The sequence below is a fragment of the Lepidochelys kempii genome, chromosome 3 (genome assembly GCF_965140265.1).
Source record: "Lepidochelys kempii isolate rLepKem1 chromosome 3, rLepKem1.hap2, whole genome shotgun sequence".
NCBI classification, from domain to species: Eukaryota; Metazoa; Chordata; order Testudines; family Cheloniidae; genus Lepidochelys; species Lepidochelys kempii.
Window position 1 is genome coordinate 135,689,236 of NC_133258.1, and position 27,144 is coordinate 135,716,379.

General features: G+C 38.9%; 1 protein-coding gene across 17 annotated transcripts in view; it reads left to right on the forward strand.

Annotated features, from left to right (window-relative positions):
* The window catches only part of RYR2 (ryanodine receptor 2), a 709,125-nt gene that overhangs the window by 307,036 nt on the left and 374,945 nt on the right, over nucleotides 1-27,144 (forward strand). For all 17 annotated transcript variants that reach the window (XM_073338185.1, XM_073338183.1, XM_073338188.1 and 14 more), the window contains 6 exons: nucleotides 1,663-1,819; nucleotides 13,773-13,937; nucleotides 15,925-16,046; nucleotides 20,610-20,793; nucleotides 21,827-21,962; nucleotides 26,758-26,853. In XM_073338185.1, coding sequence (XP_073194286.1) covers nucleotides 1,663-1,819; nucleotides 13,773-13,937; nucleotides 15,925-16,046; nucleotides 20,610-20,793; nucleotides 21,827-21,962; nucleotides 26,758-26,853 — 860 coding nt within the window. The remainder of the gene's footprint in view (nucleotides 1-1,662; nucleotides 1,820-13,772; nucleotides 13,938-15,924; nucleotides 16,047-20,609; nucleotides 20,794-21,826; nucleotides 21,963-26,757; nucleotides 26,854-27,144) is intronic.

Sequence of the window (27,144 nt, forward strand, 5' to 3'; positions counted from 1 at the left end):
GGTTACTTATATTGTGAAAATGGCTGCCAAATGTGTTTTCAGGATTTACACAGACAGTATACCTAGCACTTATGAAGAGGTGCTTAAACAAATGGATATTTTTATTGCACAGATAATAGTCTAAATCTGTTACACTGGTCTACAGTGATAATGACGTATGTGATGTGCCTTGAATAGGACCTAGGCTAGTGTACAGATGCATATGAAACACATACAGGGAAAAACTTTTAATTTGTTTCGGAATTTAATTTGTTTTGGAATGTGCTTGGGCTCATTCTAAAAGTACATAAGAATTTATATAAAAACAAAAAGGGGCAATGCAAGCTTCTGATATGTGGGATAATTTAGATTTAGTTGAAATAGAATATCTGTAGGTTCACCAATACCAGTCAGTGATATTTGACCCATAAATGATGAGTTTGAGCTGTTTCAAACAAAATGGAATATTCTTTATTTGTATTGTGATAGTACCTAGGAGCCCCAGTCATGGACCAGGACCCCATTGTGCTAGGCACTGTACAAACACAGAACAAAAGAATGGTCCCTTCCCTCCCAAGCGTCCACTCTAAGTAAAGTTTGAGAGGTCCTATGAGAGAAAGCTGATGGAGGAGTACCTCGACACATTTGGAGTACAGCCAGGAGATTAGTACAGGAGGCTCAGTCTGAAGCAGGGAGTTGGAACCCTGCTCTTTCTGTGCCTCAATTTGAAGTCCACTGTGAGTGGAACTCCAGGGTGGGAGCATCCCTTCTTCTTTCCCTTTATCTCCTGCAGAATGTGAAGCATATGGGCAGGCTCTTGTTGATTGGTTTTATAATCATTTTGTGAGCACTGTATCTGAGGGCACAGACAGCTGAGCAGAGGAGTGATCTGGGAAGCTCAGTGAACTTAGCTACAAGTGGATAAAATGTTGAAGTGAGGACCTGGTTGGTCTTGGCTCATACTTTGGAGCTGAGATCTCCTCTCCTGGATGCAATAGGGTATCTGTAAAATCCTCTAGTTACTGAAATCCATCTGTGAATTATTTCTGTTTTTCTGTCAGTAAGCAGCCATTTCTGCAACATCTGAATTTTTTTTTTTGTAACGAAAGGGGACTAAACTTCCTCTCAAATATCCCACTGACAGCTTCCTTTCATTATACCTGAGAGGACTTCTCTTGAGCTATGGCAGAGTGGCTCGGGAGAGGCACTGTATATGCAGGTTTCAAGCCATTCGGATGGTATTTCCTTTTGTCAGTGCAGAAAATACAGCTCAGAGAAGTAATCTTTTCCACCAGTGAAAAGATTAAAAAAAAAAAAAAAGAACCTGTTAAACTGTACTGATGGTGTTCTTGGTTCTAGTCAAAGCCTCCTGTCTCCACTTCTTTGGGACTGGAAAAAGTCATAATTCATTTACCTTTTTCTTTTGTCATAATACTTTTTATTAACAGGTTAATTTAAACATGAGTTTATTGTACCTCTTGGAGTGATACCGCGTCAGATAGCCAAAAACATTGTAGCTTTTTCTGTTAATACTGTACTATGACGGGTGGACTTTGACATTCTGTGCCAATGATTTTGCAACTAATCTGAATAATAATGAATCTTTAAATATGTTTGTTTGGTCTAGAACATTAAATTTTAAACATTTTGTTTAAGAATCCTTCTTTGAACTTGCTTTATTAGGTGGAGTGGAAGCCACATTAGATGGGGACAGCTATTCAGACTAAGACATATAACAACAGGGAAATATTTAAGCCTCATGGATGACAAGAGTCTTCTTCTTACGGACAAAGAGAAAGCTGACGTGAAATCTACAGCATTTTGTTTTCGGTCTTCCAAGGTACAAAACAAATGCAGCATTAATGTGCCTGGCAATGTTTGATTTCTCTTTTAATGAGCATTCAAATACATTTAGGGAAAAAATAGAGAAATGAATGAAGTGAAGGTGCTACCAAACATTCAATTGCGTTTTTATCCCTGTGGGCCTCTTCTATTATCTGCTTCTGTATTCAAGCTTTCAGTTAGCCCAGACTCAATGCTGCACCTTAGGCTTTCTATGAACTGAATTACGTTTGTCCGTTCCTTGTGGCATTTATACATCTTCCACTATATGGCTTAGCTGAATCCTTCCTATTTTTCTACCTTTTCACTATAAATAAGGAAATTCAGAATAGTAGAATTAATTCCAAAAAGCTATATTACATTATTTCCCTTGGGTAGTGCTGCTTGGTGGTTTTGTTACTCTGTTTACCCACTTATGAAAAATCTCCAGGTGTCTCTAACAATTTTTCTGGGAACTTCCGTAGTTCTTTCACTGTTTTTACTTCGTTTGGTGAGATGAGAGGCAGTTACATGATTGTTTCTTTTAAATTAAATGAAGAAATCCGTTTTATTGAATTAAACGATTTATCTGTGAATCTAATGTACATTTAGGTTAGCTGAAATTATGTATTCAGCATTTTCGTTTAAAATTTTTTGTAGGTACTTCAAATTAGGGAAGTGTACATTTTTTGTGTAGTGAGTGAACAGTTTAAAATGTGCTGTGATTCAATTTGTGTTTGCAGTTGCAGCCTAATATCAGTGAAAATTTTCGTTTTCCAAAATTAGTACTTTTGTTAGTTTATCCTTTACAATGTTTGCTTTTTGTTACAAATTTTAACAATTGTATTAACATTTCTGTGGGAATTTTCCTTAGACATTGTATAGTTTCTTCCATTGTACACTAAGGGTCATAAACAATAATTAGGCACCTGAAATTGGGTATATATTTTTTGTGTAATCTGGTGTTGGGGATTTTTGGTGGCTAGATCTGGTGGCTATAGTTTGGGTGCTCAGACAATGGCTTTCTCTCTCCCAATTAGAAAAACATAGTGAAAAAGAGCACTGTGACAGTAGAATCCTCAGACATGGCAGGAAAAACAGTGAAATCCTGTTTATACAGAATTCTTAGGGGAATGCTCTAAAGCTTCAGATACATGATGATGATTTGGGTGGAGGGGAAGCTAGCTTGTGGGCTTTGAAAAAGTTACACTCTGGTTTGAGATCCTCCTCTCTGCTCTTGCCCCTTTTTGCCACTCTAGACATTTTACCCAGAGAAAGGGGTCCTGTGGTCTGATCCTGTATTCCTTACACGGGCAGAAATTCCATTTAATTTAGTAGAAGATGCACCTGTGTGAAGGCTTCAGCCTAGGAAATGCTTCACGTGTCTTGATTCGTTAAAGTACTCTGCTTGTTGAGGCATTTTAATCTTTGAGTTTCTAAGAATTACAACATCCAATTTCTTGAGATCTACTTCCTTTATTTTTAATCCAAGTGTTCAGTAAGCTTGCATCAGTTGTTATGAATGCAGTGTTTAAAGTAGTGGTAGTTAGTAGTGGTTTTTAAGCTATTATTTGAGAGGCAACCCAACTTCTAGAATCTTTGGAGGCCTCAGGCCAAAAGTTTTGATAATCTGTTATGTTAAAGAGGAGTATTTATCATTATTACCATTACTGAAGGGCAAGACTGTGGCCCAGCTTATGTGCTGGCTGAAGAGACCAGTGGGGGCTTAACATGTTCTCTTGTGCTTGTGTTGACTATTACTGCTTTCTGGCAGCAGGGGGAAATTGGCTCCTCATATTTTACATCCCTCCCACTTCATGTAGGTGTGGGGGAAGGAGTCGTAACTAGGAAAAATCTGGAATCTGTCTCTCTAATTATAGTGGCACACTGGGGAGGATATGCTGCAGCTGGTATAGACCTGGCACAATTTACTCCTTCACAGGAGCAGTAGGGTGAACACAAGGCAATTGTGACTCCCCTAGTCAGTCTCCTTCTGGGGCTGCTTCAGGGACAGCCCAACAACCTGCTGGAAAAGTCACATTGGGAGATGACCTCTGACTTGATGTTAATTTTGTGATCGTCAAAATCCATTTTAACTATAGACTGTGGAAGAGCTTGGGGAAAGACCATAGGATGTCTGCACTTAATTGCTGAAAATGAATTCATTACACTTAGTTTGCAACTCAGAATTTGTTAAATTAGTGTCATGTTTTGCTGTGAAATAGAGTTGTCAGGCCTCAGATTTAGCAGTGAGGGAAAAATTAACCCAAAGTTTCTTGCTCGATGGTATCAAACTTAAGTGTGGTCAAATCATAGCTATCCCAGAATGAGTTCTTTAGAGGAGGGAAGTCTGGAGTCTCTTTCCCCTGAATTGGAGAAAGCAGCTGAAATTTTGCTGTGTGCTCATGAGCCTGTAATACTAGTCAGCTCAGAAGGAATGTATCTGAGTAGGGCATGGCCTTGACTACCTCTACAGTGACGAACATCAGCAGGAGGAATATGTCAAGAGAGCCAACTACATTTTTCCTACGGGGGCAGCAAGTCCTGTTCACCCTCATTCCAGTGCTTCTTTGGTTATAATGCCTCCTTCCACGACCTCAGAGGTACACACCAGCACCTCTGTAGGCAATAACTAACTGCAGGTGCAATTGAGAAAGCACTGTTATGGCTTGTGTCATGAATTGAACACAGTATGTATTGTGGGGCTATTTACAGTTTAGATATCAGGATCCGGTTTTGACTGGCAGAAGGAACTGAAAAAAAAAAATCAGAATATTCTCTCGTATTAATGTTCTTTAAACATCTTTGCAAAATAAAGAAATGTGATGCCCAAAACTTCATCACACATTAAATAGTTAGAATTTTAATTTGAAAATTGATATTGTGAGCAACAAACAGCATTTTCACGTGGGAAGGATTATTTTCTGAAAGTCAGGTTTTTGACCAATTATATATTTCAGTAAGAATGATCATTGTTAAATAAAACAGAACTAAAATGCATTCGGTTTTTAAGATAGTTTATTTCTTCTTTTAAATTTACAACCATTTCTCCTCCTCCTACACCGGGGCCACCAATATATGTGAGAAACTTCCAAACCACTTAGTTCTGATCCATATGTAAAGTTCACAGGCATTCAGATCAGTGGATTTGTTTTATGCCCATTTCTGTTATATACTGTATCTAAATTTTTGTCAGTTCCCTCTCTTTCTTTCTTTAATATTTCTCACAAACAATTGTTTGAGGTCAGTAATTAAAACCAATACTGATGCAGAATTCAGTATTCGTCAACTCTTTTATATGTAGCTGTTTATGGGCTGCTGAATGCCATAACTGCATCCTTTAATGTAGCTTGGGAATACACAACTATACTCTACTAACAGAGGATTACAGATTCAAGATTAATGGGAATTTCTCCTATTTCTTGTGTGAGGTTGGTCAATATAGTAGCTTTTTCACCAGCTTGTGGAAGCTGTGGAATGGACATAGTCAAAGGGATAATCTCAAGTTGTCAGAGAGGGCACATTTTAAATAGTTTGTCCTGAGGTTTTAAAAATTCCTTTAAATAAATAAAGAATAAGTTTGGGCCTTTTTCTGCTCACTGTTGTGTTTTATAAGGATCATTGGAGGGTCCTGGGAGCAACATACCTAGGGCCACCCCTCCTTACATTTGTGTGCACATGCTGGCCTGAAGTGTGTTCAATTTCAGCTTTGCCGCTGTCACTGGTAAATGCTCTTGCAGAGCCTGGGGAGGACCATTCATGTGAGAGTTCTACATGAGGGTAGGACACCTGACCAGTGACAAATCAGGGAAGCTAACTATATACATAGTCACAAGACAAACAAACTGGGGAAAAAAAGAGATTTTCTATTTGAGTTGTGGTAATCTTCAGTGGTGCTTGCTATAATAGCAAGAACAAATTTTTCAGCTGGAAATTTGATTTAGAAGTTGACTGGGGCTTTATAAGGGTTTTTCCCCCCAATCACAGCTCAAAAGAGAAATTAAAACTTCTATCCACTAGAGTGCAAACTGAAGATGTAGCTAAAGAATGCTGTAATTGAAAATCTGCCATGGGAGAGAATAGGGAAATATACCATCTGTCTATATCTAGATGCTGGAGGAGATGTTCTTCTGGCTGCTGTTTTAAATTCCCCAGCTCTTTTAGGAGTCAGGTGCTTGTTTCTAAACAGACTTGATAAATCAGAAGGAGTTCCGTGGTTTCTTAGTTAAATTGCTGGGTTGTTGGCTGTAGCTACACAGCTTCTTACATCCAAGGACTGGGTCTTAAACTCTGTCTTGTCAAATGCCATGTCCAAATGTGTAAGTGCCTCCATCAAAATGTGTAAAACAATGATCAACCTGTAGTAATGAACTGAACTATTGAGTAAGGACTCGGGTATTAATGTAAAACATAAGTTTAATATAATTTTTTTCTCTTGAAATAATTTAAGCAAACAATTCTAATTGTCAATCAGGCTGATAGAATGTAGAGGTTATTGCCCTATAGCACACAGCTGTCTAGGATTACTTCTAGCATTTTCTATAGAAGAATAAAAAACTAATTCATGTAAATGCCATTTTTTAATCCAATAATTGATCATATAAAGTAGATTTATTTTGATATGCTGATTTTAAAATTGCTGCATTCCTAACCCATTGAAAATTCTTTAGGGGTTACTTAGGCACAGAACACTGAGTACTTGGAATCCCGAGAAGTGCTTGAAATATCCTCCTCAGGACATGCTAAACAAAATACAGATGCTGCAGCAGATAACCCTCATTTCAGGGAGGCTAAACACATACATAAAGGAGAATTGTAGTGGGATTCAGATTCTTGAAATGCATGGGGGAACTAAAATACATTTGGATGATCAGAAGTTTGGTTACTCCACAGTCAATAGAACACTGGAGACATGTTGGCAGGTTCTTAGTAAAGGAGGTTTGAACAGTCTCATATGCCCTGTTTCTGCAAACTGTTCCATGTGGATGTCCTTTTGGCTTCTGGGAGCAGAGTCTGCCAGAGTGGAACTATTTGCAGGATTGCAGCCCTAAGTAAGTAAGCAAAACTGCCATAAAAATATGCCTTTTGCAGTAGTTTAAATGTGTGGGGTTTGTATATTGTAAATAAGACTTTAGCATTTTCTTTTTGTGTAGTGGAAAAATATCATTACATAATAAATATTCAGCTTTATCATGTTTCTTCTTTCTATACAAAAGTCTCTTCTTTTCTCCCACTAACTTTTAAACAACACCCCCTGATTTTTGAGGGGGCTGAAATATGTCAATTTTAATAAAATGCTGCATTATGATACACTTGTGAGTATTACGCATCCAGTCTGACTCTTTTTAAAAGAGCTCAGGAAATCCATTAAAATGTCACTTGAAAACACAAGTCATACTGTAGCTTTCTATTCATTGACATCTGATAGAATGTCAACGTCAAAGGAATGCCACAAAAATTACGGGAAGGGGATGATGATAAAGGGTAAAATTCCAAGAGCAAAACTTAATTATGTGAATCTTTAGTATGCATATTGCACAGGCACTATATAGAAATATTGAAGTAAAAACACACTTTCAAGTCTAAGTAGATTGAATCATGCACATTCAACACTGATATTAAGATACAGTTATGTTACATTAGCCTTTAAAAGTACAAGGTGGTATGCACAGAAAAAGACCTGTATTTATGATGATTTCCTTTTGGGGAGAGCTGTTCACCAGGCTCAATTTTGGAAGATTCTGTTAGAATTGTTCAAACTAAAATTGTCCAGTTAAGATAGGTTTATGGTTGCTTTACTACACTGGAGTGGAGCATACCAGTGAATTCGGTTCTTTGTATTCTGATTTAATGAATGGAGTGTGAAGAATTCTGAACTTTAGCGTGCTTTAGAAGTTGGTGTGCTGACAATGTCACAAGTAAAAAGAAAAGGAGTACTTGTGGCACCTTACAGACTAAGGTGCCACAAGTACTCCTTTTCTTTTTGCAAATACAGACTAACACGGCTGTTACTCTGAAAAATGTCACAAGTGTGATTTCAGTACGGTGGAGATATAACTATGCAGAGCTCTTGCTTTATAAATATAATAAAGTTAATCACACTGGGGAAAATGTCCAGTTGGGGGGAGGGGGGAAAGAGGGAAATAGCATGTGATCATGTAATTAAGGGCTGTAGCATTACAGATAAAGTGGCATGGGGTCCTTCATAATGTGGAGATTGTCCAGCAGGCATCATATCACTACCAAATCATAGTGTGATAATTTCAACCTTTTCTCTGACAGCGATGAGGTGGTTTATATTAGATCATATGATGAGTCCTCTGAACCTGTTTAAACTGTCTGCGTATGTATTACCAGGAAGGCATCATCCTGCTCTGACTTTCCCTGGAGCACCCTGCAGTTTCCTCTTACCCTCATGTGCAGCCCAGCATACAACTGCCTCCTCTCTGCCATGCTACTTCCACTTTCCCCTATACCCATGCCTCCTCTCACATCTCCTCCTTTCCAGTTTCCCATCTACCACAGTCCATCCTTCACTCCCTAGCTTTCCTAGCCTCTATATTCTTCACACGTCATCATGCTGTCTATAGAATTCAAAATACTATAAAATTGATATAGGCATGACCTATATGGGGCAATAGCTGATGGTCCCGGAGTGCCTTGTAACACTGATAACAATTATGGAAAGAGTTAAGCTGAATGTGTTTCAGTTCATTCTAAACAAAAACTTGACTTGTTTGTTAGTTGCCAAGGAAAGTTCTTTGGATTGAGGTGGGGACTGAGATCGTGCTTTTCACATTGTCAGCATGCAACCTTACACAGTAAGTGAATGATGTTAACCATTGTTGTAGCTTCCACTCCACCTCAGATATGTTCTAGCCGTGTCTTTATTCTCTATAACAGTTGATATTTGTTAAAGAAAGTACTGAATATTTTAATTTAAACTTTCCTTTCCCTTTCCATATATATCATGTTAAGATGATACTTTACAGAGTACATTTATTAATACACATTTTGAATTAACAAAACAATGCAGTGAGTATTATAATACCCTATGTTAGTAGGGACAAATGTAAATATATTTTTTCTACCATAGTTACCCATGTTCAGTGGAGCCCTGTCCTCTTTATAATACTGATTTTATCTGTTTCTGGACATCAGAACCTGAGATGGCCACTCTTTCAAATTGTGGTTTTGTTAGACGTTTTCCACCTTTTGTCCACAGGAGAGAGACAAAAACTTCCTATGCTTAAAGTTTGTAGTAAAGTCTTAGAGAAGCCAAACTGAAAAAGACAATCTTAGACTGTGGAAGTACATGGATAAATGCCTCTAGTTAAAAAAGACTAGTGCTTTTTGGCAATTCAGAAGCTTGAAATCAGCTTTTCATTTGTTCAAGTAACAGTGGGACCTAATGTGGTGATTACTGCATCAGTATTTGCACACAACTTGCTACCTTGCCTGCTGTGTGGAGAAAGGGGTTTCCAATGCCAGAACTTGCACCTTTAAAGCCTTACACCCTTACATTCCAAGGGGGTGCATCAGGGCTGCAAAGCTGACCAACACCACCTTTTTACAGCAGGTTCTGACCTTGTTTCCCCCTCATCCCCACCGCCATAAAGCACTACTGCCTTCCTCCAGCAAGCCTGAACAAAGGCCACCCTGCTTACAGTGCATGGCAGTCATTTGTTCAAGTAACAATGGGACCTAATGTGGTGATTCTTGCATCAGTATTTGCACACAGCTTCCTATTATAAAAGCTTTCACATTTTTACATTTTTGTTATCTCCACATATTTGTATTACATTTTAAAATAATGTAATGTAATACAACACTAAGAGACATGATATGAACAAATAATATATCTAAAGCAAATATCCATGAATTAATTATGAGCTAAAAGTATATTCTACAATCAGTATCAGATGCATGAACAAGTCAACTATTACAATATATCAAATAATTGGCTGGAGGAAGAAAAGAATTTAAATCACCCCAGGAATTCAAACAGAGCAAGATTAAAATCTGCATCAAAAGCAATTTAATGAAGTGAATCAATGAATATATTTTCTTAGGATGCCTAATGTTACCAAACTTAAGTTTAAGAATTCTCTGTGAACAATAATTTAGAACTTTTTTCAAGTGCTTCAGAATGCATTTATAATTTTTGTAGGAGGTAGAAATCCAGTCATATTTGTGAACAAAAACTTTCTGATGATACTCATGACTACTCCATTTACGTAAGCAATGCATTGCAAATCCCTCACTAACTCGGAGATTGTGTTTCTCTTTAATTCAAGACAAATATCCCTTGACAGCCTTCACTATCAAGCCGCGTCCCCAGACTGCTGCGGTTGCTATGCTAGAACCATTCTAGTCATTCCCAAAGCATTGGTGTGAAAGGGTGGAACAGCCAAGAGAAGGTTAACAGCTACCAGCCTGTCACATGACTCTGCAGGGGACTGAAGGAAGGGGCATGCCCTCTTTGTAGCTGAGCAGGGGTAGGGAAAGACCTTTGGAGACTGCAGCTGGTGTTGGTCAGGGGAATCGCTTTGTTTTGTGTTACTTCACGTTTTTGTGTTTAAATAATACATTGTGCCCACCAGCTGACACTTGGTGGAGAATACATACAAACAGTTACTATAGCCGGAAGACAGAAATAGGTAGGGAGGCCCTGTTGAAATGGCTGGGGAAATGATGTCAGCCACTGTAGTAGCTGCAGCAGCTCTTGGTCCAGAAGCAACAACACAACAAGCACAAGCAGCAACAGTAGTCTCAATGGCAGCAGCAGCGGTTTCTGCTCTAACTGCTGGATCAGGATGGCTGGAACTCTCAGATGAGGGTGATGCCTTGGTTACTTCTGTATCGGGGAGGATTTCTTCACTAAGATGGGGCTGGAGGAGAACCCCGAGGCCTCCCTGGAGATCTTTGAACAGGGGGCAGGTGCCCACCAATAGCCCTAAGATGTGTGGGCCATCAAAAGAAACCCTGTCCTTGACAGGGAAGGCTCAGACTGCACATGGTGCTATGGAGGGGACCTCCCCAAAGGCCTATCGAGCATTGAATGCAGGCATGTGGACTATTTGGGACCAGCAAAGAAGGATATTTTTGCTAGTTATGATTGGAAGAATTTGTCCCAGACTCTTGGCTTTGAGCAGAGGCTCAACAGTTATGGGATTTCTGTTCTTGCTGGTTAAAGCCCGAGGTATGTTCCCCACAGAAAACTGTAGAGATGGTGGTGCAGGAGAAGTTTTGTCATATGCTACCAGGTAACCTGCCTGGAGGAGGCAGCATACCTTATTGAGAAATTCCTTAAGGCAGAACTGGACTGTGGGACTATTCAGAGACCTTTTGAAACAGGCTCCTTCCTTGAGACTGAGGCTAGCAGTGGCTGGGGCTATGAGAGAATAGCCAGAGATAACAAAACTGCGACTGGAAGGGCTCCCACTGGGCTGCAGGGCCTGCTTACAATCCGCCAGGTCAAGACCGCAGCAGACCCTGGCTCAGGGCAGGGGCTGGAGATGAGGGACCAGTGGTATGTAACCTATCAGTTAAATCAGCCTCTGTAAGATTATTGGAGGGTAGCTAATGTAATGCTGATTTTTTAAAAAAAGGCTTCAGAGGCAGTCCTGGCAATTTCAGGCCAGTAAGCCTAACTTTGGCACTAGGCAAATTGGTTGAAACTGTAGTAAAGAGCAGAATTATCAGACACACAGATGAACACGATATGTTGGGGAAGAATCAACACATCTTTTGTAAAGGGAATTCATTCCTCACCAATGTATTAGAATTCTTTGAGGGAATCATCAAGCATGTGGACAAGGGTGATCCAACTGATATAATGTACTTGGACTTTCAGAAAGCCTTTGACAAGCACCAAAGGCTTTTAAGCAAAGTAAGCAAACCCAGGGTAAGAGGGAAGGTCCTCCCATGGATCAGTGACTGGTTAAAGACAGAAAACAAAGGGTGGGAAAAAGTGATCAGTTTTCACAATGGAGAGAGGGAAATAGTGGGATCCTCAAGGATCTGTACTTGGACCTGGCTGTTTAACATCTTTGTAAAAGATCTGGAAAAAGGGGAAACAGTGAGGTGATAAAGTTTGCAGATGCAAAATTATTCAAGATGGTTAAGTCCAGAGCTGCCTGCAAAGACTTACAAAAGGGATTTCACAAAACTGGGTGACAGCAGCAAAGTGGCAGGTGAAATTCAATATTAAGTACAAAGAAATACACATTGGAAAACATAATCCTAATGATATAAACAAAATGATAGGGTTTATATTAGCTGTTAGCATTCGAGATCTTGGAATTGTTGTGCATAATTCTCTGAAGACATCCGCTCAATGGGCAGCGGCAGTAAAAAAAACCAAAAAACAAAAAACTAATAATGTTAGGAGCCATTAGGAAAGGGATAGATAAGACAGAATATGTCATAATGTTACTCCATAAATCCACGGTTTGGGCACACTTCAAATAGGCAACCGGAACTGCATGCAGTATCTCAAAAAAGATGTATTAGAATTGGGAAAGGTACAGAGGAGGACATCAAAAATGATTAGACATTGAAAAGATCAACTTAGAAAAGAGGGGACTAAGGGGGAGAGGGGATATGATAGGTCTATAAAATCATGAATGGTGTGGAGAAAATGAGTATGGAAGTGTTATTTACCCCTTCACAGGGATCACCCAAAGAAATTAATAGGCAGTGGGCTTAAAAGGAGGTAGTTCTTCACATGGTGCTATTAGCCCGTGGAACTTGTTGCCATGCAATGTTGTGAAGGCCAGAAGCATAAGTGGGGTCAAAAAAGTATTAGACACTTTCATGAAGGACAGGTTCATAGAATCATAGAATCATAGAATATCAGGGTTGGAAGGGACCCCAGAAGGTCATCTAGTCCAACCCCCTGCTCGAAGCAGGACCAATTCCCAGTTAAATCATCCCAGCCAGGGTTTTGTCAAGCCTGACCTTAAAAAACTCTAAGGAAGGAGATTCTACCACTTCCCTAGGTAACGCATTCCAGTGTTTCACCACCCTCTTAGTGAAAAAGTTTTTCCTAATATCCAATCTAAACCTCCCCCACTGCAACTTGAGACCATTACTCCTCGTTCTGTCATCTGCTACCATTGAGAACAGTCTAGAGCCATCCTCTTTGGAACCCCCTTTCAGGTAGTTGAAAGCAGCTATCAAATCCCCCCTCATTCTTCTCTTCTGCAGGCTAAACAATCCCCGTTCATCATTGGCTATTAGCTGAGATGGTCACGGATGCAACTGGGTGCCCATAAACCTCCACCCGCCGGAAGCTGGGAGTGGATGAAAGGGGATGGGTCACTGGAAATTGCCGTGTTCTGAAGCGTCGGGCATTGGCCACTCTCAGAAGACAGATGCTGGGCTGGATGGACCGTTGGTCTGACCCAGTATGCCTGTTATGTCTCGTGTTTTCAGACACATAGTTGTATACTGGAGCAGACTTTCTTGTTTTCTTTACCTGAACTACTTTGAGATCTGTCGTACTGGTGTTGCTTGTGCAGAACTCCTGCTAATTGAAGATTGAGTAGGATGAGCAGAATTTGTACCTCTGAGGAATGCTCTGCAGAGAGCATAGGCTAGTAAAACTGAAATCTGATTAACCAATATAAGGTCTGATTCTCCATTTTGTTTATACCATTTTATGCTAGCTCACTGGGATTAAACTGACTGGAAAATCAGATCATAGAATATAAAATATGTTCTTCAATAATGTTCACCTGGATTTTGTACAGAGAAGATCTCTCTCTCTCTCTCTTCATTCAAGTATTTGGCTGACAAGCTAGTGGTTTTTATTGCTTCCCCCTTTATTAATCATTTTGGCAATGAGGGAATACAACAATGTCTACAGTGTTCTTACAGTTCCTTCAACCAATGAAAATAACATCCAGCATTCAATGTTTGTTGCTGTGTTTATTGATTAATTGGGCTTGCACCTTTTTTCACTTTAGGAAAAATTGGATATAGGGATGAGAAAAGAGGTTGATGGAATGGGAGCATCTGAAATAAAGTATGGTGACTCAGTATGCTACATACAACATGCAGACACAGGCCTGTGGCTCACGTACCAGTCTGTGGATGCAAAGTCTGTAAGAATGGGATCTGTGCAACGCAAGGTAAGACCGTGAGTAAGGATACATTTCATTCACTCACAACTGTGTGCGACATGGGAAAAATTGAAGAAAATCAAAGGCTGCTGTTAATTTCTACATCTTCAATATTTTAAGCCTTCCTTTCTATCAAATATTAGGGGTTGTCTTCTAATAAATATAAATATAAAAATAAAATAAAAGTGTGGTCTTAACTTAGGTTAAAATAGCAGTGAAGACAGAGCAGTTTGGCTCCCCTAAGGACTTTTAACTCGAGCTGCTAACCCGTGTTGAAAGTCAAGTCGCTGTGCCTTCACTGTTTTAACCTGAGTAAGCTCCGTAGGGTTAGCTAACCAGAGTTAAGACACATCATTTCTTGCAATGGAGATGTATCCTAAAGCCTTGAAAATCAAGATGGCAGCCTGCATCAATTCCTTAAGTTAAAAACTAAATCCAACTACTCTTGTTAGTCTACAGCTGTTAGCTTACAAATGTTCTTGAATTTGATAGTGCTCAAAGGAAAGCTGTTTGGCTCATTGCAGGAAAGAACCATATAACCGTCTGAGAATGCTAACAGTACCATGTAGAATTCTGTTCTCCAGTGGTCTATAGTTGTGTTGAGAAAGCACTTAAACTGAACATCTGTGCTTTCAGGTGTGGGCAATGTTCTGAAAATATTGCCTTTTGTGCAGAAATTTTTGATTCTTATTTTCAGTCCAGAGGTGTATTTTTTCCCCTGAAATATGATGATTCTATTTGTGGTTATCGGAGCATTGAAAAGGAGGGGAAAAGGTGCTTTTCACTCTTGAGCCATGTTTCAGATGCTATATTTGCACATTTTTTTTATTTTTAAATTTCTAACATGGCATGACATTAATTCTTAATGAAGAAAATGCCTGAGATAAAATAAACCCTGTGTTCACTGTGAATGTTTGTCTGAAATATCAATTTATTTGAATGAGTTCATCGGATAAATGCACCAGCAGTTTGCCTTTCTGTGTTTAAATTTATCTTTCAATATTTAACAAGTAAGGTGGCAACAACAACAATGTAATATTATGATTAAGATTTTACACTCTCACACACTCAGGAAATTTGAAGTTATAATTTGCACAGCAACTTGGACATGATCCAAAATGCATTGAACTCAATAGAAAGACTACTACTGAAATCAGTGGGCACTGGATTAGGCCTACAACAGCCAAGTAATGGGAAACCATAACTTTGATTTTTTATTCTTGTGCATGGAAAATGTTAAGCACAACAGTGCATTGAAGTTGTTTTCTCATATGATCAACATAAACACAGCTCTGTTAAGAAAAGTGTTTGCTTTATGTATGTTGTTAGTATGTACAACATTTTTTTACATGAAAAGTATCCCCAAACATTTACGGTAGAACATAGGTGGTGTTTAAGAATATGTTAACTGACATCGTTTAATACACTAGGTTTAATATCTTTAAAAACATAATAGCTAGTCATGATGTCATGATCAAATCTAGGCTTTTCTCTAGTGATCCAGGGTGTACTAAGAAAGAGGGCCAGTAAAAGGGTTGGCATCCAGGGTCAGCCATTTCTGGACGTGGCTGAATTTTAGAAGGTTTTATGTGCAGGTGGATAAGGGGAAAGAGCCAATGTTCAGCATAGTTCTTATGTTTCCCATTCCTAATATATTCCCATATATTTACTTTCCTATGGAGGTAAAGCCATATATATTTTGATATGACCTTAATGTGGAAAACACTGACTTCTGATGGCTTTGTAGATAAGCCTTTCAGAAGTGGTAGTACTAAAATTGTCATGGAACTGGACATGCTTTAAGTAATACCAGGGTATAACTGGATACCAGGCACTAAATTACAGGCTAATCTGATTTTGATTAACTTTGGTTTCTCTGTGTGTATTTTTGTATTTACTCCACCCCTCCCCTCACACTACATATTTTACAAATAAGGAACATGGAACTTCCTTCTGTTTTTCTTTGCAATAGCTGGTCTTTGTCTCTGTCTTGCAGGCTATAATGCACCATGAAGGCCACATGGATGATGGTTTGACCTTGTCCAGATCTCAGCATGAAGAATCCCATACAGCACGAGTCATCCGTAGTACAGTCTTCCTTTTCAACAGGTTTATAAGGTATGTTTTACTGTGGACCTTTTCTGTTGTCCTTTTCCTTTCCCATGTCCCACCCCAAATGATCATTGACATCACGGTGAGCAATTTAGCTTTGCAAAAAAAAAAATAGACCAATATTTGCAATAATAGGCCTTGTAATTCTTTATCAACAATAAGCAAAGGGGAATCTGCAGAAGAATTACTGTCCATTTATTTTCTCCATTTCTAATCTTCCCTTCTCCAACCTTGATATAAATTTATAAACATTAACGTTGACATTAAGATTCAAACTAAACATAAAAGAAAAATTTCATCTGCCAGAATTTGTGAGGCTATCAAGCAGGCCATGAGGTGCTTTATTTTCTAACTACAGTTAAAATTGATGCTTTTGCCAGGAAAAATGAAAGAATAGTGTTGTTGCATAAAATAGTAGCAGTACAGTACAATAACTGTTGTAGATGGGCACCAATTATTGCAATCATCCTTCCTGCTTAGAGCTTTTTATGATTTTGTTTATTTGTTCTGATTGTGGGTAATAAAATACTGAGTGTGACTGCATTTTGGCTGATATGTTTTATATTATTCTTATTGCCTTATGACCAAACTAAGTGATTTTTAGTCAACACTAAAGAGTGAAGTCATAAGCTTGCTGTTAGCTAAACCATGGCCTTCAAAATCGTTTTGTGAAGACACGAAAGAAAAATAAAAAAATCAGTTTATTATCATATATATTTGGTGGCACAAAATATAAGTTTTATTCAACTATACCACTAGCTCAAGGCCACTCTATGGATAGTTTGCCAGGTGTCCAGACTGCCTTATGCTGGTTAAAAATAAAGCTGGAACAAGCAAAGCACTTTCGTCTTCAGACCTTGGGTTGTGGGCATGAATGTACATTCCTTCATGGTATATTCGCATCTGCTAGTGTCCTTAGCAGGCTATGCCAGGATCACACTAGAGCCATGTCCTCATCTGCATTGCAAGATATCTGCCTTCGCTACCTCGTTACCTATGGGCTCCTTATATAGTTATGCAAGGTTAAGCAGGATATAGCCCTTTCCATCACACTACTTAATTGGAGATGTCATTTTTCAAATTCAAAAATCTTTAATTTAATTCCATTGCTTTTCTCCTCCTCCTTGTCTTGCTTGCCTTGCTGTATCATTTTACTTTGCAAACTTAGGCCCAGTTCCAGTAATGCTCTTAAGTAATGCTTAAATTTACCTTCACAGTAGCTCCAGAAGAAGTCAAAGGACCTACTCATGTGAAAATTAATCGTGACCTTGAGTGCGTTGCTAGATCAGGGGTTAAGTTCTTACTCTTTGCTGTATTGTGAAATTTCAAACCTGGACAAATATGGATTTACAAATAAAACCTTTTGAGTTTTTTGGAAATGTATGAGAGATTGTGCAAAAACATTTTAGAACTTTTTGGGAAAATTTTTTCAGAGAACATATCCCTCTCCCTCCTCCATCCTAAAATAATCCAAGAATTGGAATTCTAGAACCATTAGAATTGTCATGATTTCTGACATCTCCACCTACCATTTATATCTTTTAAAAAGATTTTATTTTTATTTCTTCGTAATCTCAATATTTTGCTGTAAATGTTTTCTTCTGAAAAACCTGAATCTTCCTCCTTCCCATCACACCATTAGATCATTATTTTACCGAGTTTTCTCTTTCCACTGTGCTCCCTTTGTTTGCTTTTTTGTCTTTTATGTTGTTATTTGTTTCTCTAATATCTTGGAGTGTATATAAATTGTTTTATCAATTAATATTTTGGCCTGCTGAGAATGAGAGAATTGTAGGCAACTCAGCATAGTAAACTTTCCCACTCTGAACCCTCTCTTAAATGGCACTGGTAAGAGCCTAATTCCTGAACCTCTTTGTTAACCCAATAGCTCACAAAAGGACATTCTTGTATTGTTTCTGACTGTAGCTGGAAGTAGCAAAATAATGAGTGAGTCTCATGCTACTCCCTTCCCAAAGCCAAAAGAGAGCTGAGATATTGGTTTCAAGTGTGTCTGGCCTGGATCCATGTTCACCCATAATATATAGATATGCTAATTTATTGAAAACGTAAATCTCCATTTACTCATGATGTGACAGACAGAAGTGCCTGCTAGAAGAGTTGCCTATTATGTGACATTCGAAATAAAGAATGTAGAGTAAAGCCCTTGATAGTTTCTTTTTTGTGAAGGCTCTCTTAGAAGCTCCTAAGAATGCTATACAGGAAAAAGTGAGAGAAAAAGTATTGTTATGGTAACAATTTAAAAAATGTAGGTAACGCTGAAGAAGAGAAATTATGTAGAAGTACAATGGCATCCATATTTCTATTCTAACAACCCAGTTTTAGCATGATGTTATTCTAAGAAGCACAAATTGAATTAGATCGTATTTCAAAGCATTATTTACGAATTTCTTTGAAGGAGCATGTTTCTTAGATTTCTTTTGGAAATAATTATGAGAATTCACCATTTTTGTGTATGTTGACATACTTTATTGTACTGTGAGTAAATTGATTGTGTGCTATTTATTGAGATTTTATTTTTGTAGCTTGGTTCTTTCTAGCTCACCCAGGTAAGTAAAACCATAAATTACTGTTTTGTCTGAAAATACTGTCGTGTATTGACTTTGAATAAGAGGTTGCAAAAAGGATAAAGAACTATGATAGTTATTTCTGCCTGAGAGTTTCACATTGTAAAATAAATCATATCGTAGACCCCAACAAGTTGCTTAAAGATGTCCCCCATCTTTGACCCTATGAGCAATCCCGTTGACTTCAGTGGCACTGCTCACATGCTGAAAGTTGGGTACATTCTGAAGAATCTTGCTGACTCGAGGCCTGGGACCTCAACAGTTGGTGACCTTAATAGAAAGATTATTGCATAGGGCCCAATCCTGCTCCTGCTGAAGTCAGTTGCAAAGCTCACTTCAAAGGAAGGAGGGGCAGGGCCATAATAAGTGTTAGTTATGTTTTTGAGTTATTTTCTGTAACTGAGATCCTTCTTTCTTCATTGGTAACTATTCCTCCTGCTCCTACAGTGATTCCTTCAGAATGTTTTCTAGTTCTAGCTCTTCATTTAGTGTGTAAGTGACCTTCAAGTTGCAGTGGGGGAGGTTTAGATTGGATATTAGGAAAAACTTTTTCACTAAGAGGGTGGTGAAACACTGGAATGCGTTACCTAGGGAGGTGGTTGAATCTCCTTCCTTAGAGGTTTTTAAGGTCAGGCTTGACAAAGCCCTGGCTGGGATGATTTAACTGGGAATTGGTCCTGCTTTGAGCAGGGGGTTGGACTAGATGACCTTCTGGGGTCCCTTCCAACCCTGATATTCTATGATTCTATGATTCTATGATTGTCATAAATATAAAGGGAAGGGTAAACCCCTTTGAAATCCCTCCTGGCCAGGGGAAATCTCCTCTCACCTGTAAAGGGTTAAGAAGCTAAAGGTAACCTCGCTGGCACCTGACCAAAATGACCAATGAGGAGACAAGATACTTTCAAAAGCTGGGAGGAGAGAGAGAAACAAAGGGTCTGTGTGTCTGTCTATATGCTGGTTTTCTGCCGGGGATAGACCAGGAATGGAGTCTTAGAACTTTTAGTAAGTAATCTAGCTAGGTACGTGTTAGATTATGACTTCTTTAAATGGCTGAGAAAAGAACTGTGCTGAATAGAATAACTATTTCTGTCTGTGTATCTTTTTTGTAACTTAAGGTTTTGCCTAGAGGGGTTCTCTCTGTTTTTTAATCTAATTACCCTGTAAGATATCTACCATCCTGATTTTACAGGGGGGATTTCTTTATTTCTATTTACTTCTATTTTTATTAAAAGTCTTCTTGTAAGAAACTGAATGCTTTTTCATTGTTCTCAGATCCAAGGGTTTGGGTCTGTGGTCACCTATGCAAATTGGTGAGGCTTTTTATCCAACATTTCCCAGGAAAGGGGGGGTGCAAGTGTTGGGAGGATTGTTCATTGTTCTTAAGATCCAAGGGTCTGGGTCTGTAGTCACCTAGGCAAATTGGTGAGGCTTTTTACCAAACCTTGTCCAGGAAGTGGGGTGCAAGGTTTTGGGAAGTATTTGGGGGGGAAAGACGCGTCCAAACAGCTCTTCCCTAGTAACCAGTATTAGTTTGGTGGTGGTAGCGGCCAATCCAAGGACGACGGGTGGAATATTTTGTACCTTGGGGAAGTTTTGACCTAAGCTGGTAAAGATAAGCTTAGGAGGTTTTTCATGCAGGTCCCCACATCTGTACCCTGGAGTTCAGAGTGGGGGAGGAACCTTGACAGACCTGATAACACAGAAACACTCTGAGCAGGTGTAAAAGTTGTGTTTCCTTTGTTTTGTCCATGGTATTTCCTTCATCACTCCAAATATGAAGCTGAATGGAACTGATATAAGTCTCCTTTACCAATTCTCTTTTCGCAATGCATTTGACTTATTGTTGGCGAGGAGGAAGCATTGAGAGGACAGTCTTAGAGCAGAGAACTCAGGTCTGATTTTAAAGCAGTGAAGAGAAAAAAAGACAATGACAAATCAATTCATTTTCAAAACTTAGAGAAGTGTTTGAAACTCACTTTAGGGGCCTTGATGCTCTCAGCAAGAAAGTGAAGTCTTCCACAGTTGACTTTCCCATTGAGTCAGTCAGTCTGAGCCTTCAGGACTTGATCGGCTACTTCCACCTGCCAGATGAACATTTAGAACATGAAGACAAACAGAACAGGCTAAGAGCACTGAAGAATCGACAAAATCTCTTCCAGGAAGAGGTAACATTTTTTCTTTACATTGTTACTGTACTTCCCACTTTGTGTACGCCTGTAGGGTTTTTACCTGATTTGACCTAACAATAACGTTATAGGTAGCTGGGTGTCTTGTGGGAAACCCAGGTTTAGGAGTAACCATAGAGCTCAGTATGGTAGAGGGGACACTTTCAATTATGAAAATAGCTTTTGGGAGGACATTTTGATATTAAACTATCTGCACTAATAGCATCATTTTGAAAATCTAATTTCTTTTTGTGAGTTTCATGGATGATTCATGTAACTGGCAACCTGTAATGCTGAGCCTAGTTTTAGTAAATTTCTGTTGCAGTACATCAATTGTCAGAATCCAATCTGATAAATCATTTCAGTAATTTTTTAAAATTTATTTTAATTTTGAGATGGCTGCACATCTGATACTAGTTTTGCTTATGTGGGATATCCATTAGTTTTTTTCGGGTCTGCTCCTGCCTGTGATCTGTACTTATTTGGATTTTTTGGAGGGGAAATTAAAGGTTTTATTTCCTTTCCCTTTTTAAAAAAAATACAATTTTCTGAACATCAGAATTACTAAGGTGCCATTCAGGATCCCTGAATTATGATCTTATGTTCTCCCCTCAAATGTAATTAGTAATTACTGTCATAAAAGACTCATTAGCTCCCTCTCTTTGTACTGGATTATGCCCTGATGCAGCAAGGTACTTAAGCACGTGCCTTAGTTTAAGCATGAGAGTTATCCCATTTACTTCAGTGGTGCCACTAGTAATTGATCTTGGAACTCAGGTATTTAATTTCACTTTGGAAGACTCATAGAGCAAATATGCTAGTAACAAAGCACTGTAAAATATTATTCAGCATTTTCCTTAATAACTTCCCCCAGAGATAGCTGGCTGCATCTGCTACATATCTACTTTGTGTTTTACATTTATTTTTCTTTTTTGTCATGTATCTTTTTTTCTTGTCGTCTTTTAATCTACATTGACATCTTTGTACTGAAGAGAGATTTTCTTCTCTGAAAACCTGAACTTTTTATTTCTAGGGTATGATCAACCTTGTCCTTGAATGCATTGATCGCTTGCACGTGTACAGCAGTGCAGCCCATTTTGCTGACGTAGCTGGGAAGGAAGCAGGAGAGACTTGGAAATCTATTCTAAATTCTTTGTATGAATTACTAGGTAAGACATATTATGGTTGTCTGGGATTTTTTGACAGCAAACTAATCTATTCAGGTGAAATGGAAATCTGAAACCAAAGACCACTGAAATTATCTAGGGACTATATTGGAGAAGACCTTCCATTTCAGTGAGTGTGGAAGAGTAGTTATGAATAAAATGAAGTGAGTATGCCTTGATTAAAGTAAATGGATATCTTGACAAATCCATGATTTTTGCATTTGTATCTTGCACATTGTTGGAAAAAAATATTTATATTGTAGTGTTGCCTAGAGGTCTCAGTCAACATTGTCAGGTTCTGTATAAACACGCATAAAGGCACAGTCTCTGAGTGGGGAGTGCTGTTTTCTGGATGATGTAAAACTAAGATCTTGACTACCTGTGGTCATTAAAGTTCCCATTACCTTCTTTGTAAGGGTTTTGGTGTCCTGGCCAAATTTTCATTTATGTGGTAGCCTTCTGTTTCCTGAACATTTCTCCCAATAATTTCAATTGGATACAGTATTCTTCACTTTCTGTTCTGTTACTATATGCTGCTCCTGTTGACTGATTTTCATCCCAGAGGTGGCTGCTCTTCAGTTGTGGGCAAAATGACTATATAAAAATAAATCCTTCACTTCTAAACCAATGGAATAAACTTAAAAATCAACATAATAAACTGCATTTATTTTGCTATATTTTCCTGCCTCACCCATACTCTGCCAAAACTAATTGAACATTTCTTACCTTGTGAGCAGCTTTCAAATAGATGCCATTTTCTTCAAATAAAACAGACAAAATCTGCCACAGGAATGTTCCATTCTTTCCCTCACAGTGTGGATCAGATAAAAGCAGAGATTTTGCTACATGAAATCATGTTGCATTATATGTAGACTAGCACTGGAGGGGGATGTTGCACACACTTTGCCAGTGGGTTTCAGATATTTGCTGACCACAAAGGAATGGTGAGACTCGGGAATCTTGGGTCTCATTCAGGCTCCAGAGGGGAGTGTTCTCTAGTGGGCACAGACCTTTCTGCCCATTTTCCCCCACAACTCCCCAAATCATCCCTTCCAACTTGCCCCAGTCCTGTCTCTTCCCCACCCGACTCCTCATTACAGTCCCATTTTCCTCACCTCACCAGTCCCAGTCACTACTGAGGCATATGGGAGGTTTTGGAGGTGGAGATTAGGTGGGAAACTTCAGAGGATGAGGGGAAAAAGGAGCAAAAAGAGGAGGTGGATCACAGTAGTTCTGATCAATCTTTTTGCAGAAAGCTGGTGGGATATTGTGTGGAGAGGGAAGAGGTGTCTGAAAGGCTTTTAAGGGGAGGGAGCTGAAGGCTGTGAATAGGCAGCCAAGCTTGTGGGGATGAGAGTCAGTGCTGCTGTTTGAATTAACAAGAGAGAGTACAAAGTTGTAGTGGATGGAAGCCTGCATAGCATCTTGACTTTATTCAGAGGCATTTGGCATCAAGTCTAAAAGGAATTGGATGTTGGGAATAAATGGAAAGCATTTTGTGGTGTAAAATAGAGAGCGGCAAATGCATCTTGGGAGGTGGGGAGAGTACTGAATCAATAGTGGAGAAGTGGAGGCTGGGAGAGGCAGAGCAGTCACAGATACCAATGGACTGATGGTCACAGAAGAGCCAGGTGAGGGCAGTGGACAGAGGGAAAATATGAAATACAGAAGGAGGAAGTGGATAGTGTTCAGAGAAAAGGAACTCTACTATTGAGTGATCAGAGAAGGAGCGCTCTTTAATGAAGACAAGGTGAAGTGAGTGGCCATTCTGGTAAGTGGGGGAGTTGATCCAGGGCTAAAAGTTGAATGAGGAGAAAAGGGTGGGGGAACAAAAGTCTATCAGGTTGGACAGAAAATCAACATTAGGTCACTGAGAATGTGGGTGAGTGGTAGATGGTGATGAGGGAATGAGAGAGCATCAGGTGTCAAAATAGGGTATATGGTGGCAATATCGGAGAAACCAGATCTATCACTAATAAATGAATGGAGTGGCTACTAGATATATTTGCATTTATGTTTTTCTTTGTATTACTTGTAGTGTGTGCTCATCAAGTAGCTCTTTGGAATACTTAATCCCAGTGGCCATTCGGTGGTTTTTCATTAGTTTTCCTCTTGTAATTGTTTGTCTGCAGCGATAGTGAACTTTTCTGCAAAGGAGTCACAGCATGGACAGTGCCTCCTGTATCCATGCTCAAAATTTTGGCTTCAGCTGTAGCTGACTCAATCTGAGTAGCAATGGTTATTGCTTTTTCTAGTGTAAGTTGTGGTTCTAGAAGTAAGTGTTCCCTTACAGGAAGCATGGTTGTTTTCTCAATGAGGTGGTCTCTAATCATCTCATCTGCCATATTCCCAAAGTCACAAGTTACAATCAGACTCCTCAGGGAAGCAACACGCTGGTGAAATCTGTAGCGATTAGCTACTACATTCACTTTTGACACAAAAAAGTTCTTTAATGCTATGAGTGCAGTCTCATATTTATCATCTGCAAGGGGAAAAGTGTAAAATATACGCTGCCCTTCTGCTCCAAGGCAGTGGATTAGCAGAGCACACTTTCTTACTTCAGAAATCTCTGTAGCACTGATTGCAAGCAGATAAGTCTCAAACGTATGGATCCAGGCATTAAAAGCAATTGGAGGCTCACCCGGGCTTTGTAGAAAGGGTGCAGGTGGGTTCAGAGGCAGAAGATCCCTTCCTCGTCGCCAAAATGTTATAGCAACCAGGCAAGGTACTAACAAACGTCAACAGGACTTTATTTTTAAAGTGGAAATCTCTTACCAAGCTGCTGCTGCACCCTCGGTAGCTCTCACTCCGCCTCCTCAACTTCCCCTCCTCCTTCCTGCTTCCTGTCCTTTCAGACTCCCAACAGCCAGTGCTCCCAGTTCTAATAATTACAAGCAGCATCTAAACACTACAGTAACATTAAAAATGCTATGGCTCAGAAACTTTCTGAAAAATGAAATGTGTAATCAAAATGCTTGATAGCCTATTAAATATACTAGCTCAAAACATGGTCTTATAATTCATTGTTACAAAGAATGACCCTTTTAAGAAAAAAGAATATTTAAATGAGTTAGCTTCTATGTAGAATGTGAGCGTTTGTAATTTTGATGAATTTTATATCTCAAATGTGTGATTTTAGGAATGCATCTCTTCTATATCACTTCTGCCATAATAGGCCATTAGGAATTCTCTGTGCTTTGTGATTAGTTGTGCTGGTTACCTGAACAGTACTAAAATTATCTACAGCTACAGCTGAATGCCTCTAAATGAAGCTTTAGTGGTACTGTTCTCTGATCACCATTTCCCACTCAGAGTGTGGTTCTACAGGAACAGAGAAAGATGATTTGCCACAGACCATTAGGTTTTCAGCCTCTCTTCCCCTGCTTCCCTAAAACCACTCTGTCAACTCACTGGTTTAGTGATGTAAAGGATTAGCATTCATACCCTGGCCTTTCATGTCTGCAGCAGACCCAGCTTCAAATCATACTGAGGCCACAATTCTAAGGGTGTAAATGCATTTCCTAATGGCATTGAATCAATATCTCAAAACCATAGCGCAATATAACATAACTAAGAACCAAACAATATTACTTAGCCCTCATAGAGTGCTTTTCATCTGTAGCTCACAAAGTGTTTTAGGAAGTTATGCAAGTATTATTAGCCCTTTTAACTGATGGGGAAACTGAGGTATAGGGTGATTCGGAGACTGCCCAAAGTCACACAGTGAATCAGTGGCAAAGCCAGGTACAGACCTGGTCTCCTTAGCCCTTGAAATATACACAGTCTCCCAATGTGATCAGCAATCTCTCTTGACGAGAATGGCAGGGGAAGTTTCTGGTTAAGATTGATGCTTTGGTAGAGCTGCATGTGAAGCTTGCATAAGAACAGCAGTTTGCACTGTTCCACACTCTAGATGGAATTGTTAGTCCCTGGTAGGTTTTTTTCCCCCCTGGGAAGAAGGTGAGGTTCTTCAAGTCCTGAAATTATCACTGTGTACTCCTCTCCACATTTACTTCTCACCATCTGTAATTCCATTTCTGTCCAAGGATGAACTTTGCCCAGGGTTTTTTTTTTTTTTTTTTGGATGACTTTAACACTACTTGTGATAACACTGTAAATGCTTCTTTTAAACTATCTTAAGACATGATGTTTTGAAGAGTGAAGCCTTGTTACCATCAGAGACCTCTTCTGGTCTCCTTAGTTTAGAGATAAGTGATGGTAGCATAATTCTTCCATTTAGAATTTATGTAGAAGTTCCTTTGTTCCTGATCAAATTTTTTTAATATTGTACCTTTATAGTACTGTGAAGTACAAATCCCATAGGGGCAGAAAGTTTGACAAACATTTCCTGAACATAAAATTCATTGTCATCTTTTTTCTTTTTCTTTCTTGAACATACTTATTTTGCCAGTACAAGGTAAATCCTACTGTCCCCTTAGGTTTGTGTGTTCCCCCTCCTCCTTTCCAATACCCTCCTGCTCCTCCAACAGTAATGCTATGTAGGATTTGTTCAGAAATACCAATGGACTTACTTTTTGTTCCTTCAAAATGGACTACTTTGATATTCAAGAAGGGATCTAGGAAGATGGCTGTTGGCTTTAGATAAATTTTTTTTATAGTGATGGGCAATTTGATGATGACAAAATCCTACAAATTTTATTATTCAATAGAATCATTTGCCAAGTTGTTTTGCATCTGGTTGGTTGGATCACGGTTCATCACAGGAATTATGGGGTTTCTGTTAATGAGAATTGGACACATTTATTAACTTTTTTTTCTGTTTTTCTTCTTTTAATAGCGGCACTTATTAGGGGGAATCGTAAAAACTGTGCTCAATTTTCTGGATCTCTTGACTGGTTGATCAGCAGATTGGAAAGATTGGAAGCCTCCTCTGGTATGTTTTTCAGTATTGTATCTCCTTTTTCATCCCTCCCAGTTTCTTCTTCAAAAATTTATAAAGAAATGATCAAGCACTCATTCAGTCATACTGTTCTGAATTTTTTGTGCAGATGGGATAATAGATTGGAGTGGGGAAAGCAAGATTTGACTCACAACTTTCATTGGTTATCATTGTAGTTCTAGGTATACTTTTGATACTCTTTTAATGTTTACTACTGTATAGTGATAAAAACTAGGTCAATCTAGAGATCTATGGAAAGCATTGAATTAGGGTGGTTGGTTTTTT